Genomic DNA, 16,090 nt, shown 5'->3' on the forward strand with positions numbered 1-16,090 from the left:
CAACCGGGATAAATTAGTGTTTCTGTAGTAGTGTACTGAAAGTCAACAGAAAATATGGGGCGGTGACAGAATGGTCCTAGGCCTCAGGCTGAACTAGCCAATCTTTCTGTATCCAAAAAAGCACTCAGGCAACCGAAGCCAATAGAGCTGTTCAACAAGCATCATGATGCCTTCGTATCTGGGCTAATTCTAGTCTCTTGAGGCATTTTCTTTCTTTAGCTGTGAGGATATTCACCGCATATAAAAGACCTCTTGGGCTGGACCCGAGCTGCAGGTCTGCATGCCGGGCCCTTGATCCGCCCCTGCAGACAATGATAAACATTAGATACTTCATTAGCACTTTTGACCATAAATATTGGAAGTTAAACCAATATAAGAGAACTCTTGTATGCAACATTTTTTGTTTATCAACTCATAACAGATTTACGTCAACTTTGGAACTTAAGGAACACCAGGTCTGGAAAAAACTATGTGGCTATGAGTAGTTATTATTTTTGTAGTAGAACTTGTCCATCCAGATTTGAGTTTTCTACTTCTTATGGGTTTTTTATATTTATAGATTTATTATAGGTATTATGTTACTGATCTTTCAATGGTAGGCGATATTTTGATTTATATAGCGAGACATCAATGGTAACTTCTGTTAATCTTAAGAGCTATTGGACCAATCTCTCAGAGGTATTTATAGAAGTAGAGTGTGTGTGCATGTGAATATGGGTACGTCTAAGTGAACACCTATGTACTGTACTTAGTTTTGGCAAAAAAAAATATTCAGCTAGTTGAGCTTCCTTAGCATTGTTATGCTTGTAAAATTCTTTCCATATATGAAAGAATTGCTGCCGAAATGAGAAAAAGAAAAAAATCCACATGTATCATGTGTTTACCATCTTTTGACCACGACGAGCGAGGGTTGTTGACATCAATCACGTGTTCGTTGGGCCGGCCGTGTGCTTCTACAAATAGCAAGACGTCATCATGGCTGAACGAAGAACAAATAAATTCTCATTCGTCGGCCCAAACCTCAGCTGCGCGAGGTGTGGTTTCTCAAGTGGGCGGCACATGCATACTGTTTCTTTTTCCGCTCCGTGGCTTCTTGTTCTTGATGCATTCACGTGGAAATGGAAAATGTGAGTGCGGTATCCCTAGTTTCAGTTTGCCCATTCTACGTCTCCTTCAGAATTTATTGCTTGGAAAGACAAAAAGGAAGTCAAACACAACAGGGCCTTCCTTTCAAAAACAATGGCCTGCAGTTCCCGCGGTAAAAACTGCTTGCACTTGTCTATATAACCTCTCCAAACACAAACTTGCAAGATCATTCAAGCAAGCGGTTGAAGTAAACCATTACTTCTAGACAGCAGATTGTACTGCAGCTGTGCAGCATTGATCTGCTGCCTGCTAGCACAGGCGGCATGGCTTGCCTGCGATTGCTGCTCGCGTTCTCCGCCATCGCGCTAGCCGCCGGTGGCGCGTGCGGCTTCCAGTTCGAGGAGGCCACCGTCGACAGCATCCACCGCGGCTTCAAGAATGGCAGCCTCACGTCGGCAGCGCTCGTCCGTTACTACCTCGGCCAGATCGCCCGGCTCAACCCGCAGCTCCACGCCGTCATCGAGGTCAACCCCGACGCGCTCCGCGACGCGGCCCGCGCCGACGCCGAGCGGGCGTCCGGGCACCGGCGAGCCGCCGCCGGAGGGCTCCACGGCGTCCCCGTGCTGATCAAGGACCTCATCGCGACGCGCGACAGGCTCAACACGACGGCCGGGTCGTTCGCGCTGCTCGGCTCCGTGGCCAGGCGCGACGCCGGCGTGGTGGCCAGGCTGCGCCGCGCCGGCGCCGTCGTGCTCGGCAAGTCCAACCTCCCCGAGTGGGGCAACTTCCGCAACGCCGCCGGACTGGACGGCTGGAGCGCGCGCGGCGGACAAGCCATGGTATGCTCGCTCGCTCGCGTCCTGCAAATTGGAATATTTGCCCTCTTGACATGATGAAGCTTTGACGACGTACATGCATCGCGTCGTGCAGAATCCGTACGTGCTGGAGGTGGATCCCTGCCAAGCGAGCACCGGCTCAGCCATAGCCGCGGCGGCGAACATGGCAGCGGTGACGCTGGGGACGGAAACCATGGCTTCCATACTCTGCCCGGCGTCGGTGAATTCGGTGGTCGGCATCAAGCCCACAGTTGGGTTGACAAGCCGGTCCGGCGTTATCCCCTTCACTCTGAGGCAGGACACTGTCGGGTAAGCGTAGCAGTGGATAATGTTTGACTTGCAAACATTACTTTGCTTATTTTTCATACAATTTTTAGAGCTTTTGGTTTTTTGGTACCATTTTTACTTTGACTTGCAAACAAAGAAATAGTAATAAACTAAAAAATTGCTTAGATTTTATTTCCTTGTTATTTTTCGACACGCCATGTTGTTAATGTGGAAAAAACATTGATTTTTCTCCGGAACGCAGACCACTATGTCGCACGGTAGCAGATGCTGTCCACGTGCTGGATGCTATTGTTGGTTATGATGCCCTGGACGCTGCAGCAACAAGGGCAGCATCCAAGTACATCCCTACTGGCGGATACAAGCAGTTCTTGAAGGCCGGCGGGTTACGAGGCAAGAGAATTGGTATACCAAATGGCTTTTTCGGTTTCAAAAATGGGACAGTGAAGCATAGAGTGTGCAAGCAGCACATCGACACACTGAGGTGATTATGAATTCGTCAACACTCCAAACCGTTTTATGCATTTATCTACTAGTTATATTAGTGGTGGAGTAGCAGCTTTTTTTCACACAGAACTTTTGTCTTCTTAAGGATTCTACGCTGCATGTGCTTGGTGAGAAATTAAATATTTGTATATATATGTACATATATATGGTAATGCTATTCTACACCTTAGATGTAGCTACACCCAACTAATTACTGAACAAATTTTCAATAACAACCGCCGCGCACGGTTACTGAGCACCATTCTACTAAATAATTTGACTGCTGGGTGTAGAATAAACACTACACTTAGAATAGTATTACTATATATAGAACTTTTATAATGGTTAAAAAAATGAGAGCCGTCCATCTAACAAAATCGTACGGTGGTCAATGTAAGTACCTGAAAGAACCTAGACTAAAGTACCTGGTGGTACAAAAATATGGGGCTAAGTACCAAAAAGAGTGGAGCTGAATATACCCTTAACGCTATTAATTGGATTTTTTGAAAATAACTTCCATAGATCAACGGCCATGAAAATTTCAAGGAAAAAGTACCTGAATTTCAGTACGCTGTGGTACTTTACAATTATTGTAACGGAGCTCATCTCTCTATATATAATATGTGTGTGCGCGCGCACACACTAATGGTAACTTCTGCAATTCATTTTTTGTTTACTGACTTCTTTTGGTATATACGACACCTAAGGTGTTTATGGACTATATTTAAACACGCACACACAATAATGCAAGGTTGATGTTAATCAGTGGTATCCTAATTAAGAGGAATTACTAGTTGAGGTACTAATTTTCTTATTTGAACAGGCTTTGAGTTGTAAATACCAGTAATAAAATTGTTCTTAAAGGTTATACGTTCTGTTACACTTACACAAGTTTGTATTCCTCAAATTAATTTTTTTAATGGTCACCAGGGGGAGAGCATCCCCATCTGAATTGCATTTATAAGATATGACATAACCAGAAATCAACGACCTCATTTTGACTGCTCAGAAGTTGAGTTCATCGAAAATTATTTTTAGAGTTCAAAGTCAGCTCGATTAGCTGTATGCTAACCGCGAGGCATCTGCTCATCCTTCCCTTTCCTTTCTTTAAAATCAGAACTAACTAAACCTATTGTAATGTCTGCTCTTGTTTGTAGGCGACATGGAGCGACTGTGATTGAGAACCTGGACATAGCAAATTTGAGTGTCATACAGAATATCACTAAAAGTGGATTCCAGGCTGCGGCACCAGCAGAGTTCAAGTTCAACCTGAACAATTACTTGTCTAATTTGTCATACTCTCCGGTCCGTTCCCTTGCTGAAATCATAGCATTCAACAATGCACATCCTGTCGAGGTTAGTTCCAACATATTTCTAACACAATCCCGTTGTACTTTCTCAAGGATGCAAATCACTAATTTTTCGGATTTGCAGACCTGACTCCTAATTAAGTGTATAACTTTGTAATTAAAGCACCTGTAGTAAAAGTTGTTGCTGCCATTGTCATTGAGTAACATAATTTTTTTTTCTTCCAAAGAAACATAAACTTTGAACTGATCAACTGCAGGAGAAGCTGAAAAAGTATGGGCAGCAGCTTTTGCTGTTATCTGAAAGCACCACCGGCATTGGCCCACGGGAGAGAGCTGCAATACATCAGATGAATGAGTTGTCGGCAAATGGGGTGGAGAAGCTGATGAAGAAACACCGGCTTGATGCAATTTTCACACCTGATTCGAGTATCGCCACCGTCCTTGCGTACAATGGTCTCCCTGGCATCGAGGTGCCGGCTGGGTATGACGAGAAGGGTGTCCCCTTTGGCATTTGTTTCGGCGGGCTCAAGGGTTATGAACCAAGGCTGATCGAGATGGCCTATGCGTTTGAGCAGGCAACTAAGGTGCGAAAGCCTCCTATGATAAAAGCTTAGACTGCACAACAGTGTTGCAGCTACAATGGTCGTGCCTGCCTTGTGGGAGTTGGTGCCTCCGTTCAGAAGATAGAAATTGCATATTTTTGTTCCTTCTCTTTGGCTCTACTTTTGTAAATCAGTGGAGTAATAGTAACACTATAATTCTTGTTTGCGTTATCTGCGTAATTTTATTAGTAAAGAGATTCACCGGTTCTGCTTGACTGTATGTTTATTTTTTATTTTTTTCTCTTCTTTTTCATTTTTATTCTCGCTGCTTTTCCTACCTTCCGTTCCTCCAACCCACATATTTCGCTGCTGCTGGTGCGGGGCTGCTGCTGCTGACCTTTGCCGCCAGCCAACCATGGACGCCATCGCGTTCGGTGGAATCAGAGGTTGAGTGGCATTCTTGGGTGATATTTTCATAAACTGGGGTATTTCGGTACGCATTAATATGAAGATAGAAGAAGAAGGAGAATGACAGGCTATTTTGTTCAACTCCGTTTGCATAGCTCATTAACTCCTTTTGCATAGCTCATTTTGTAGGGCGGCCCACCAGAGAAGGAGAATGACAGGCTATTTTGTTCAACTCCGTTTGCATAGCTCATTAACTCCTTTTGTAGCCCCCCCTTCAATTTTAGGAAATGTTATGTTATAGAAGTGCCAGAGTGCTTCATTGAAGATATGAATCAATTAGTTTTTTTCTTGATAATATCATCCATCACTTTTGCTTATGTTGGTAGCATACTTACGAGCAAGAAACATAGAGTGACTTTTTTATGATTATTAACTTGCCAATACTCTGTAAACTACAATAACATCGAACAGAGCTTCTCAGGAACACAGAGAGGGGGGGGGGGGGGGGCCGCCATTAGGACAATCCTCTACTTGGTTACTGACGTCCTAGTGTTGTCGAGGATGCATCGTCAAACAAAATATTGTGAAGCTTCACCCAAAAGTTTTTGTTTTAGATAGGGTAGTACGTCACATTTACATCCTTAAATTTTTTATTTAGTACCGAGAATGGATACGATTGTTCTATCACCACCTCATCGCTCGTACGGAAATTCATGCAATGGAGTCTCCATAATGCATTTTACTCCAGATAAAATTATTTGTCAAAATAAACACCACCTAATAAAACCTTCTACTTGCTTTTGTGCATGCAGTTTGCACATTTTTATTAAAAAAAGATTTATTTCGGGGGGTGGGGGGGGGGGGGGAAGGGTATGGTTTTTACGGCCAAACCACCAAAAATCAATTTCCAAGAAGCACAGCGAAATATCCTAGCTCCGTATTGCTACTGTTTTCGTCTCTGAATTGTTTGAATGATAAGCTTAGGTTGATGAGCTTGGGTTGATATAAGATAATTGCATTAGAAGGGAATAGATTCATCTCAACCGTGAGCTTTGCGATTTACTTAGAATAACTTCGTAAGTATTAAGCAGGCAAGCCTATCCAATCTCTATCTCTTTTCTATCTTATATCTTATCTTATTTTTATACAACTCATAAATGAAAGGAGGCGACGGTGCGTCGCTGGACACCGTTGCCCCCCTCCCGCACGGTGGTAGTCCCTCATGGGATTTTCATCCGTCCGATGTGGTTACCACTCGGAAAAATCAGCCCGTGTGATTGTCCGTCGCCCCCTCGCCCCTCCCGTTAGAGTGTGTTTGGTTAGAGATGAAAAAATTATGTGAAAAAAAATCTTGCATGCATGAAGTGTTAAATGAAGTCTATTTGTAAAATTCTTTTACAGATAGTTGCAACTTTACGAGCCGAATCTGATAAGTCTAATTAATCCTAATTAATCCATAATTAGATACAGTACTACTACATTAACCATGCTATAATCACCCTCCAACCATACAATCAAAGACTTCGTTAGCTACAGTACTTCTACAATAATCATGATTGTGGAAGTACTTTTGTAATTAGAGTTTATTTAATACCTCTTATTAGTGATCAAAGTTGTAAAAAATCTAGCGATATTTTTCTCACCCCTACCAAACACGGCCTAATTTTAGAAGGATTTCTGGCTCTGGCTGAATGCCCACTAATATAGCTACAGTACTTCTACAGTAATCATGATTGTGGAAGTACTTTTGTAATTAGAGTTCATTTAATACCTCTAATTAGTGGTCAAAGTTGCAAAAATTTTAGTGATATTTTTCTCACCCCTACCAACACACGGCCTAATTTTGGAAGGATTCCTGGCTCTGGCTGAATGCCCACTAACAAGCGGACAAATTTTAATTTTGAAGCTTTTTCACGCAATCTTATTGCATTGAAAAGTTTTTAAGCTCGTGTATGGTTAGAAAAAAAGCGAGGGCTAAACTAGCAAGTGATGACTATGGCTGGGCATTCGTGTTACCCGAAAATTTCGGGTCGGGTTTTTCAGATTTTGAAAACTATAACCCGAAATTTGCTAGAAATAATCGAAACCTGACAATTCGGGTAACCGAAAATTTGGGTTCGGGTTTGGGTTTACCCGATATACCCGAATTACCAAACTGTGCACAACACAGGCTAGAGAAAGGGGCCATGCCGGCCGTCGCCGGGAGAAGGGGCCTCGCCGGGCTAGAGAAAGGGCCTCGCCGCTAGGAGAAGGGGCCTCGCCGGACGCAGGTCGCCACCTTGGGGTCGGGGGGAAGACCGGAAGGGGCAGGGGCCTGCACGGCTGCATGCTCGTGGAGGCACAATGGGATGTGGCTCTAGCGGTGGTGCGGTGGCGGACTGGCGGCAGCCGTTGGACGCCTGGGCGGGCGGTGGCGCTGTGGCCTGTCCGCCTGTGGGCGACTCGCGACGGCGCAAGTGCAGAGGGGGTTGTGGCGGCTAGGGAGTGGGGAGGGGGTGCGTGGCATGGGGCTGGGGGTGTGACTTGTGAGGCTAAGTTAGGGTTGAGGAGGTTTGGTTTGGTGGGCTGGGCTGCAATGAATAATTGGGTTGGGCTGTTTTCGAGTTGTTTGAGTATTTCGGGTACCGTGGCATAATACCCGAATTACATGTAGTAATTTCGAGTACCGTGGGTTGGAACTCGAATTAGAGTTCGGATATTTCGGGCTCGGATATTTCAGGTTCAGGCTCGAATTTTTCGGATTCTAATTTTAGGTTTCGGATATTCTGCCCACCCACAGTGATGACTGCTGAGTCAGAAATAGTGAGAGACTCCAACTCGCAACTGCTCGCCAGCAGCTCATCAGTGCTCATCCATCCCCAGCGGCCTACTTCCCTACCCAGCAAGTAGAGAGGGGAGGACGCTGCCGCCGCCGCCGCCGACGCCGACATGAAGATCCTGGTCGCCGTCAAGCGGGTGGTGGACTACGCCGTGAAGGTGCGCGTCAGGCCGGACCGGACGGGCGTGGAGACGGCCAACGTCAAGATGTCCATGAACCCCTTCTGCGAGATCGCCGTGGAGGAGGCGCTCCGCCTCCGCGAGGCCGGCGCCGCCGCCGAGGTCGTCGCTGCCACCATCGGCCCCACCCAGTCAGCCGACACGCTGCGCACCGCGCTCGCGATGGGCGCCGACCGCGCGGTCCACGTGCTCCACGACCCCGACCCCGCGCGGTCGCTTCTCCCGCTCGCCGTCGCCAAGATCCTCCGCGCCGTCGCGCTCCAGGAGAAGCCCGGCCTCGTCATCCTCGGCAAGCAGGTATCTTGACTTGCGCACTGCTGATTTGGTTGGAAGACTGGTGATGAGGGTGTTCGATCTGTGGGTTGGAGGAAGGTATGGTTTCTCGATTGCAGTGTTAGGTGGGAGGAGACAACTGCAGATTGTTGTACAATTTCTTGCAATTATTCACCAATTCCATCCAATGTGCTTGTCAGGCTAAACCTGAATGTGTGGAATTTTTGGGATGTAGGGGTTTGAGAATTTGTGAACTTAGATTGATTCTTCTTAGTACTATCTGATAATAAATTGACATTTATAGGGTTGAAAGGCATATCTAGCCTGTTCTCAGACTGCATTTGCAAAAGTTTGGGTTTATCTTTGTTGTTCGAATTGAGGATCTGGGGAACATATTTGGTTATTACAGCACTTTTGACTCGGTATCCATGATTTCTTTGCTTTGGTTAAGCTCTCTTCCTCAATTGACAGTTTGCCACCAATGTGAATCATTCACAGCTAATGGCATGATTGGTTCAAGCTGAAGCCTGAATGTATTCAGACCTCTGTTATGTGTTTGTTTGGTTCATTGTGCATTTGTGCTCAAGCACAGTATGGTTTTGAGATGTGAGGATACCCTCTTATGCAATATACTTATGCACAACAATCCTTAGTTTTCACTGTTGGAATGGAACTTCAGAAAATAGAATACTGGCCTTCATATATATGTGCTAAGTAGAAAAACGATTTATCTGCTTCTTTATCACAAATAAAAGAGAGAAAAATATGAGTAAGAATCTTCTTTTTATCTAGACTCGCCAACTTTACCTTTAGAGTATATCTGCTTATAGCCTCATGTTCCTGGGTCTTTTCTTTGTATAACAGGCAATTGATGATGATTGCAACCAGACTGGACAAATACTAGCTGGATTACTTCAGTGGCCGCAGGGAACCTTTGCCTCCAAGGTATTGTTGTTTCCTTGTTCTTTCTGTTAGTCGGTAGTTGCCTCGAAGTTGGCAAACTAACTGTCATGCTGTTAAATTTGTTTTAGCTGAATTTAGATTATGGACTTTAAGTTCTTCCAATTTTTTAGTCCTTACTAAACCCTATTTGGTTCCCCAGATACAATGTTTTTCTTTTTCTGGATTAATACCTGATCCCCTCATTTTTTGTCAAATGATGATGTCGGTACCCCAGGAATGGGGTACCCCTTCTTGCTGTATCTAGCCAAGGGCCTTATAGTTATCCATGACTACGACCAAACAGCCGGACCCCTGTGGTCCGGAGTCCTGATCTCTCGGCAACGGTTCCGGACCTGCCTCACGACTGGGAAAGAGCCGGGAACGACACGTGTCCCGGAAGAGGCGGGCAGCCCGAACCGCCGGGGCTCCGGACCTCCCGAGGGGGTCCGGACCCCGCGGAAGTCCCGGACCCCTCATGGGGTCCCGGACCCCCAGTATGGTAACCGGACCCCTCGATAAGGGAAGAAGTCGACGCCATGCCTGGGGGTGGTCCGGTGCCGACACGTGTCTACAAGCACGGACACATGTACAAGGCCGCTTGGTCTCCATACTAAGCCTCACCCACCACTGCATTCATTGCGATAGGGGAACGACCGCATTGATGTAGCAGAAGCCGAGGCGATACTTTGACCAGGGGACACTATTGATCGCGTATTACCAAGATAGTGGAGCTACTGGCGCCGCCCACGCCGCGCCTGCCAGGTCTGCCATAACAGATGGATACGACGGCTCGGCTTCACCCATTATAACGCCTACATAATAGCCTCCACAGGCTACGCCGCAAGCTACGCTCCCCCAACGGATACCTTGGTGACAGGACAAGAGAAGACCACTGTAGCGCTAGCAGGACGTGGGAGCGTATCGGAGGAAAGATTCGTAACCACTGTACCCATCTAAATACTCTGCGCAGTATGCTGCGCAGTCACGTTGGACCCACTTGTCGGGGCCCCAACGTCCTATGTATCCGCCCCCTTGGTCTATAAAAGGGGGCGCCCGCTAGAAGGAAACTCAAGCTGGGGAAGAGCCAAGGCCCGCCAGAGGATAAACTCATACACAACAGAGATCAAAACTTCTCCCAGTGGACGTAGGGTATTACGCTCCGGCGGCCCGAACCACTCTAGATCGTGTGTTCTTGTGTACTTATCTCAAGGCTAGATCAACCCAATCGCCTAGTACCTCCCCGAGCACTCCCACTCTGGGAATAGGCGGGTGTGTTCCGCCACCCGGCTGTGGGTACCCTAGAAATCCCACGACAGATGAGGTGGACCACAAAGGTAGAAGACATTAGTAAACTGTTCAATGTCTTGCTTTTTTTAACACTGATTCTCTCATCTATCCAATTCTGCTTAATTTCCTGGATCTGTTTTTGGTTCGTTATCAGTTTTTCTATGCCCTTTTTTTTCTTGATGCAAGAATTACATTGGCAGGTTTTATTGGACAAAGAGAAACAAAAAGCTACTGTCGAGAGAGAGGTTGATGGTGGAATTGAAACCATCTGCCTTGATTTGCCAGCAGTGATCACGTAGGGCCCATAACACCTCTCAATATGTTGTTTTTATTTTATTGTTCTATGTTGTTGAAGGGAAGTACTCAAGGATTTATATTCTACAATGAAGAAACACTTACTTCTGCACAACCTTCTATGTCAATCTTTCAGAAATTATGTTAACAGGTTATTTTGTCTTCGTTGCAGCACGGATTTGAGACTCAACCAGCCAAGATATGCAACTTTGCCGAACATAATGAAGGCAAAATCTAAAGTTATTAAAAAAGTCACCCCTGAAGACCTCAATGTAGATATTAGATCAGACATGGAGGTCATTGAGGTCAACGAACCGCCAAAAAGGAAAGCAGGCGTAATTCTTTCTTCCGTCGATGAGCTCCTTGACAAGTTGAAAAATGAAGCACGTGTATTATAACAATCTGTATAATCATCATTGAATATGGCCTGACGTTCATGTTCAAGCCATTTGCCAATAAAAAGGAGCAAGGTGTTTCCATAAACCAATTAAGGTGTTATTCCAGAAATATCTACCTGCGGAATTAACACTGACAGCAGTCCTGCTTTTAAATGTTTACATGCTAAAGTTGATCGGAATGTGGCATGCATATTTGGATCAAGTTGGACTTTAGCCGTATTATTGTTCAGGTGTCAAATGGTCAAAATGATGAGGGCCTATCCATGACCCCGAGCTTGGACAATAATAATTGAACTAGGCAAGTTAGATAGGATGTTTTCTAAGGAAAACGTTCAAGTCAACTGTGTGGTGGACTTGGTTTTTAACCATTTACAAAACCGGCAACATCTAAGCTGTGTCCCACATTTCAAAGTCTGGATTTTTACGAGGTGAACTTTCGTTTTCTTTTGAAAAAAACCTACATAACCCCTAAACTATTCTAGGTGGACTACTTCAACCCCCCCAACTATAAAATCGAATATTCTACCTTTGGAGTTTTCAAAACCGGTCAAATAACCTCCTCAAGTGGTTTCGGACGGTGGTTATGCTACAGTAGCACAGTTTTGTTTTTTTTCTTCTTTTATTTATTTCCCCTTAATTTTTGAAAAATTATGGTAAATCACTAAAAATAATAAATAGAAAATTTAATTTTGTTGGACTCATAGATCTACACAGTGAATATATAATATGATATTCTTTAGTACTAAGTTTTTATTGTAGCTTAGGTCCTCGCCAACGCAGCGGTCCCCTAAACTAGGGTTTCACGTTCCTCTGGCGGCGACGCTGGAGTCCACCAAAAAAGTGACGAGATCGTCGTGATCTCGACACCCAAAGCCTACGCCTGTGTTGTCCCCCTCCGCAGCGAGGAGCCGGGTAACTCAGGTGCAGCTGCATGTCGAATCAATCCAAGAAGGAGAAGGGGAAGGAGACGGATATGGAGGAAGAAGGGAAGATGCCTAGTTTGGAGGAGCACTTGGAGAGTCTGAACCTGCAGGGCGAGGAAGAAGAAGATCTCGATTTCTCTGAGGAGTTTGAAGAGCTGGTCAAGGATGTTCGATGGCTAGCTCTATTTAGGGTTCATACGACGAAGCCGTTCAGCCATGCTGCACTATTCAGCGCCTTGCGAAACGCTTGGGCAGCGGCTAAAGAGGTGACCTTCAGGGTACTGGATCCTAATTTGTTCCTGGTGCAACTCCATTGCCTTGGAGATTGGTCGAGGGTGATGGAAGGAAGGCCGTGGTTGTTTAGAGGGGCGGTGATCGTGATGGAGGAATACGATGGCTTCTCTAATGTTCATGCATACAAGTTGGATAAGATTCCAGTTTGGGCGAGGATCCAAGGGATCCCAGAGGGACTGATGAGGAAGCGGGAATTGGCGGAGAAGGTGGTGAAGAAAGTTGGAGATCCGATTACTATAGTGATGAATGAGGGCAAAATTAATCCTACACCATATCTACGTGCTAGGGTTTGGCTTGACCTGAAGAAACCATTGGTGCGAGTGGTCCCCATCACGCTTAAAGAAAGGAAGAAATATTTAGTGCAATATGAAAAGCTTATAGCTTTTTGTTTTTTCTGTGGATGTATGGGACATGAGGTCACTGAATGTGGTGACGGGATTCATAGTAGAGAAACGTGTGAGTGGGGAGATTGGCTTCGTGTCCAGTTTATGCCAACGGTGCCAGGAAGGGATGACACACGAGGAGGAAGGGGTAGAGGGCGTGGACGAGGAGGGGGAAGAGGTGATGGAGCTGAGGATGCTTATGATGACATGGAAACATATCAGAGGAATGATCAAAATTCTGCTATTTCTCAGGGTACAGGAAGAGTGGCGATGCAAGTCACTCTCTTGGAGCACCAAGACCAAAAGGAAGCGGCGATTAGTCCACTGCAAGAACAGGAGAAGAAAAGGCCAAGGAGGAGTGAAGGTGGGAACGATAGCAATGCTACAAAAAACATTATAAGATCGGCGCTCTCCTTTGAGGAGAGTGATCGGGCGCAATGAAAATCATGGCCTGGAACTGCCAGGGACTTGCTAGTGCCCGGGCAGTTCGTGCGCTTCTGGAAATCCAGAAGCGGGAAAGACCAGATGTGTTTTTTCTGTCTGAGACACATTTGGGAAAAGCGAAGGCAGAGATTTTGAAGCGAAAGCTGGGATGTGATCACTTTATCATTCATGAAAGTGATGAACGAAGTGGAGGTTTGCTCATGTTGTGGAGGAAGGATATTGTGATTCAGAATCAAGGTGTCTCACAATATTTCATTGATGTGGTGATTAGAGAGAATGAGGAGTGGAGGCTTACTGGTATTTATGGGGAGCCGAGTTGGGATAAAAAACAGTTGACGTGGGAGACCTTGCGGTCTCTGCATGACAATTCATCCCTCCCGTGGCTGGCTATAGGAGACTTTAATGAGATTTTGTTCCATCATGAAAAGGAGGGGGGCAGAGCTAGATCGCAAGCACAACTACAAGCGTTCCAAAACACTCTGATGGATTGTGATTTAGCTGATATTGGCTATGTGGGTGATGTTTTTACACGGCAGAGAGGAAGGATCAGAGAGCGCCTGGATCGGGGGGTTGCTAATATACAATGGAACACTCTATTCCCAGAGGCACAACTCACCAATGGGGAGATGGTCAAGTCTGACCACCGACCCCTCATTGTTGATACAGATGACTCGAGGGTACAAGTTACCCACAAGGAGGGACCAAGAAGATTTGAGGCTAGATGTCTGAAGGAGGAGATAGTAGAGGAAATAATACAAGCTGCTTGGGCTCGTGCTGTGTCGCAAGGCAGTGACCCAAGTCTGATGGCAAGGCTGAGGGTGGTTCATAATGATTTGCATATTTGGGACCGCGAGGTTCTAAAATAGCCTGTCCATCGCATGAAGAAACTAAAGAGGGAACCTGAAAGGTTGAGATGTGGGCCGCTGACGGATGACTCATTAGCGGCACAGAAGGAGATCCTACTGCGATTGGAGTTGCTGTTGGAGCAGGAAGAGATTTACTGGGTACAGAGGGCTAGAGCAAATTGGCTCAAGCATGGGGACCGAAATACCAATTTTTTTCATCAATACGCAACGTCTCGAAGAAGAAGGAATATGATTAAGGGCCTTGTAGATGAACATGGGGTAAGGCATGAGGATGCCGAACATATGAATATGATGGTGAAGGAGTTTTTTACCAACCTGTTTACTTCTGAAGTCCATGAAGTTGATCAGGAGGTATTGAGGGATGTAAACCGCAGGGTCACTACTGATATGAATCATATTCTCCTTGCTCCTTTCTCCAGGGAGGAGGTAAAAAATGCCCTATTAAGTATTGGTGATCTTAAAGCGCCGGGACTGGATGGACTACACGCAATCTTTAAACGATTTTGGAATATGCTGAGGGATGAGCTGATTGATGAAGTGTTGCAGGCAATTAATAATGCGACAATTCCAGACGGGTGGAATGATACAACAATTGTGATGATTCCGAAGGTGGACAACCCAGATAAAGTTGCCTAGTTCAGACCAATCTCCCTCTGCAATATTGTCTACAAGGTAATCTCAAAGACCCTATCAAGTAGATTAAAGGTCATTTTACCAGATATTATTAGTCACCATCAGAGTGCTTTTGTTCCGGGGAGATTGATCACAGATAATATTCTTTTGGCTTATGAGTGTATTCACACAATGAAAAAGAAGAAAGGAAATAGGGGGTTGTGTGCTGTGAAATTGGACATGCAGAAAGCTTATGACAGAGTTGAATGGGTTTTCCTTGAGAAAATTATGTTGAAGCTTGGGTTTGATCAAAGATGGGTGAAGCTCATTATGGCTTGTGTTAAATCAGTGAAGTACAGGGTCCGTTTCAATTCTGCAGAAACAGAAACTATTTTACCAACAAGGGGATTAAGGCAGGGTGACCCATTGTCTCCATACCTTTTCCTCCTTGTCGCAGAAGGGCTCTCATGTATGTTGAAGGGTGCTGAACAAAGAGGGGAGTTGGAGGGCGTCAGGGTGTGCAGGGAAGCTCCTGTTATTTCACACTTGTTATTTGCAGATGATTCACTCATTTTAATACATGCTGATAAGAAGAATGCAGATTGTCTCATTGATATCTTGACCAGATACTGTGCAAACTCAGGGCAGAAGGTTAGTGAAGCAAAATCAAGTATTTTCTTTCAACTAATACAGAGGTGACTGTGAAGGCAGAGGTGTGTGAATCCTTGAATATAATGACTGAATCCCTAAGTGATAAATATTTGGGGCTACCGGCAATGGTGGGAGCAGATCGCAGTGATTGCTTCCGCCATCTTATTGATCGGGTGAACTCGAGAATTAATGGGTGGTAGGAAAAACTCTTGAGTCAAGGTGGTAAGGAGATATTAATTAAGTCCATTGCTCAAGCTGTTCCAGTATACACGATGATGGTATTTCAAATTCCTAAAAACATCTGTAAAGGAATAACAAATGCCATTTCGCACTACTGGTGGGGTGATGACAATGATCATAAAAGGATTCATTGGCAAGAATGGTGGAAAATGTGTATGCCTAAAGGATCAGGAGGCATGGGGTTTAGGGACTTGCAGTCCTTTAATTTGGCAATGCTAGCAAAGCAAGTTTGGAGGTTGCTTAGAGAACCTGACTCACTGTGTGCCACAGTATTAAGAGCGAAATACTATCCTGATGGTAAGCTGCTAAATGCGAAAAGGAAAAGTGTGAGTTCTTATACCTGGCAAAGCATTTTAGCAGGGCTGGAGTGCTTCAAACTTGGGTACATCTGGCGAGTTGGTGATGGTACACAGATCAAGATATGGGAGGATAGTTGGATCCCCAGCAGCCACAATTTGAAAATTCAAACACGGAGAGGAAATAATTTAGTAAGCACAGTGGATGAGTTGATTAATCCTGTGGATGCATCATGG

General features: G+C 45.3%; 2 protein-coding genes across 2 annotated transcripts; both read left to right on the forward strand.

The window, feature by feature from the left end:
- The first annotated feature begins 1,409 nt into the window (after positions 1 to 1,409).
- Positions 1,410 to 4,697, forward strand: LOC120642901 (probable amidase At4g34880). Its single transcript, XM_039919487.1, has 5 exons — positions 1,410 to 1,925; positions 2,017 to 2,231; positions 2,452 to 2,691; positions 3,851 to 4,049; positions 4,261 to 4,697. Exons 1-5 carry the CDS (start codon positions 1,410 to 1,412, stop codon positions 4,615 to 4,617), a joined length of 1,527 nt encoding a protein of 508 aa, XP_039775421.1. The 3' UTR covers positions 4,618 to 4,697.
- Positions 4,698 to 7,728: 3,031 nt separating this feature from the next.
- On the forward strand, positions 7,729 to 11,283 carry LOC120639814 (electron transfer flavoprotein subunit beta, mitochondrial-like). The gene is made up of 4 exons (XM_039915757.1): positions 7,729 to 8,247; positions 9,088 to 9,168; positions 10,653 to 10,747; positions 10,919 to 11,283. Exons 1-4 carry the CDS (start codon positions 7,882 to 7,884, stop codon positions 11,142 to 11,144), a joined length of 768 nt encoding a protein of 255 aa, XP_039771691.1. The 5' UTR covers positions 7,729 to 7,881; the 3' UTR covers positions 11,145 to 11,283.
- Positions 11,284 to 16,090: the final 4,807 nt, after the last annotated feature.

This window comes from Panicum virgatum, chromosome 7K (genome assembly GCF_016808335.1).
Source record: "Panicum virgatum strain AP13 chromosome 7K, P.virgatum_v5, whole genome shotgun sequence".
Lineage (NCBI taxonomy): Eukaryota > Viridiplantae > Streptophyta > Magnoliopsida > Poales > Poaceae > Panicum > Panicum virgatum.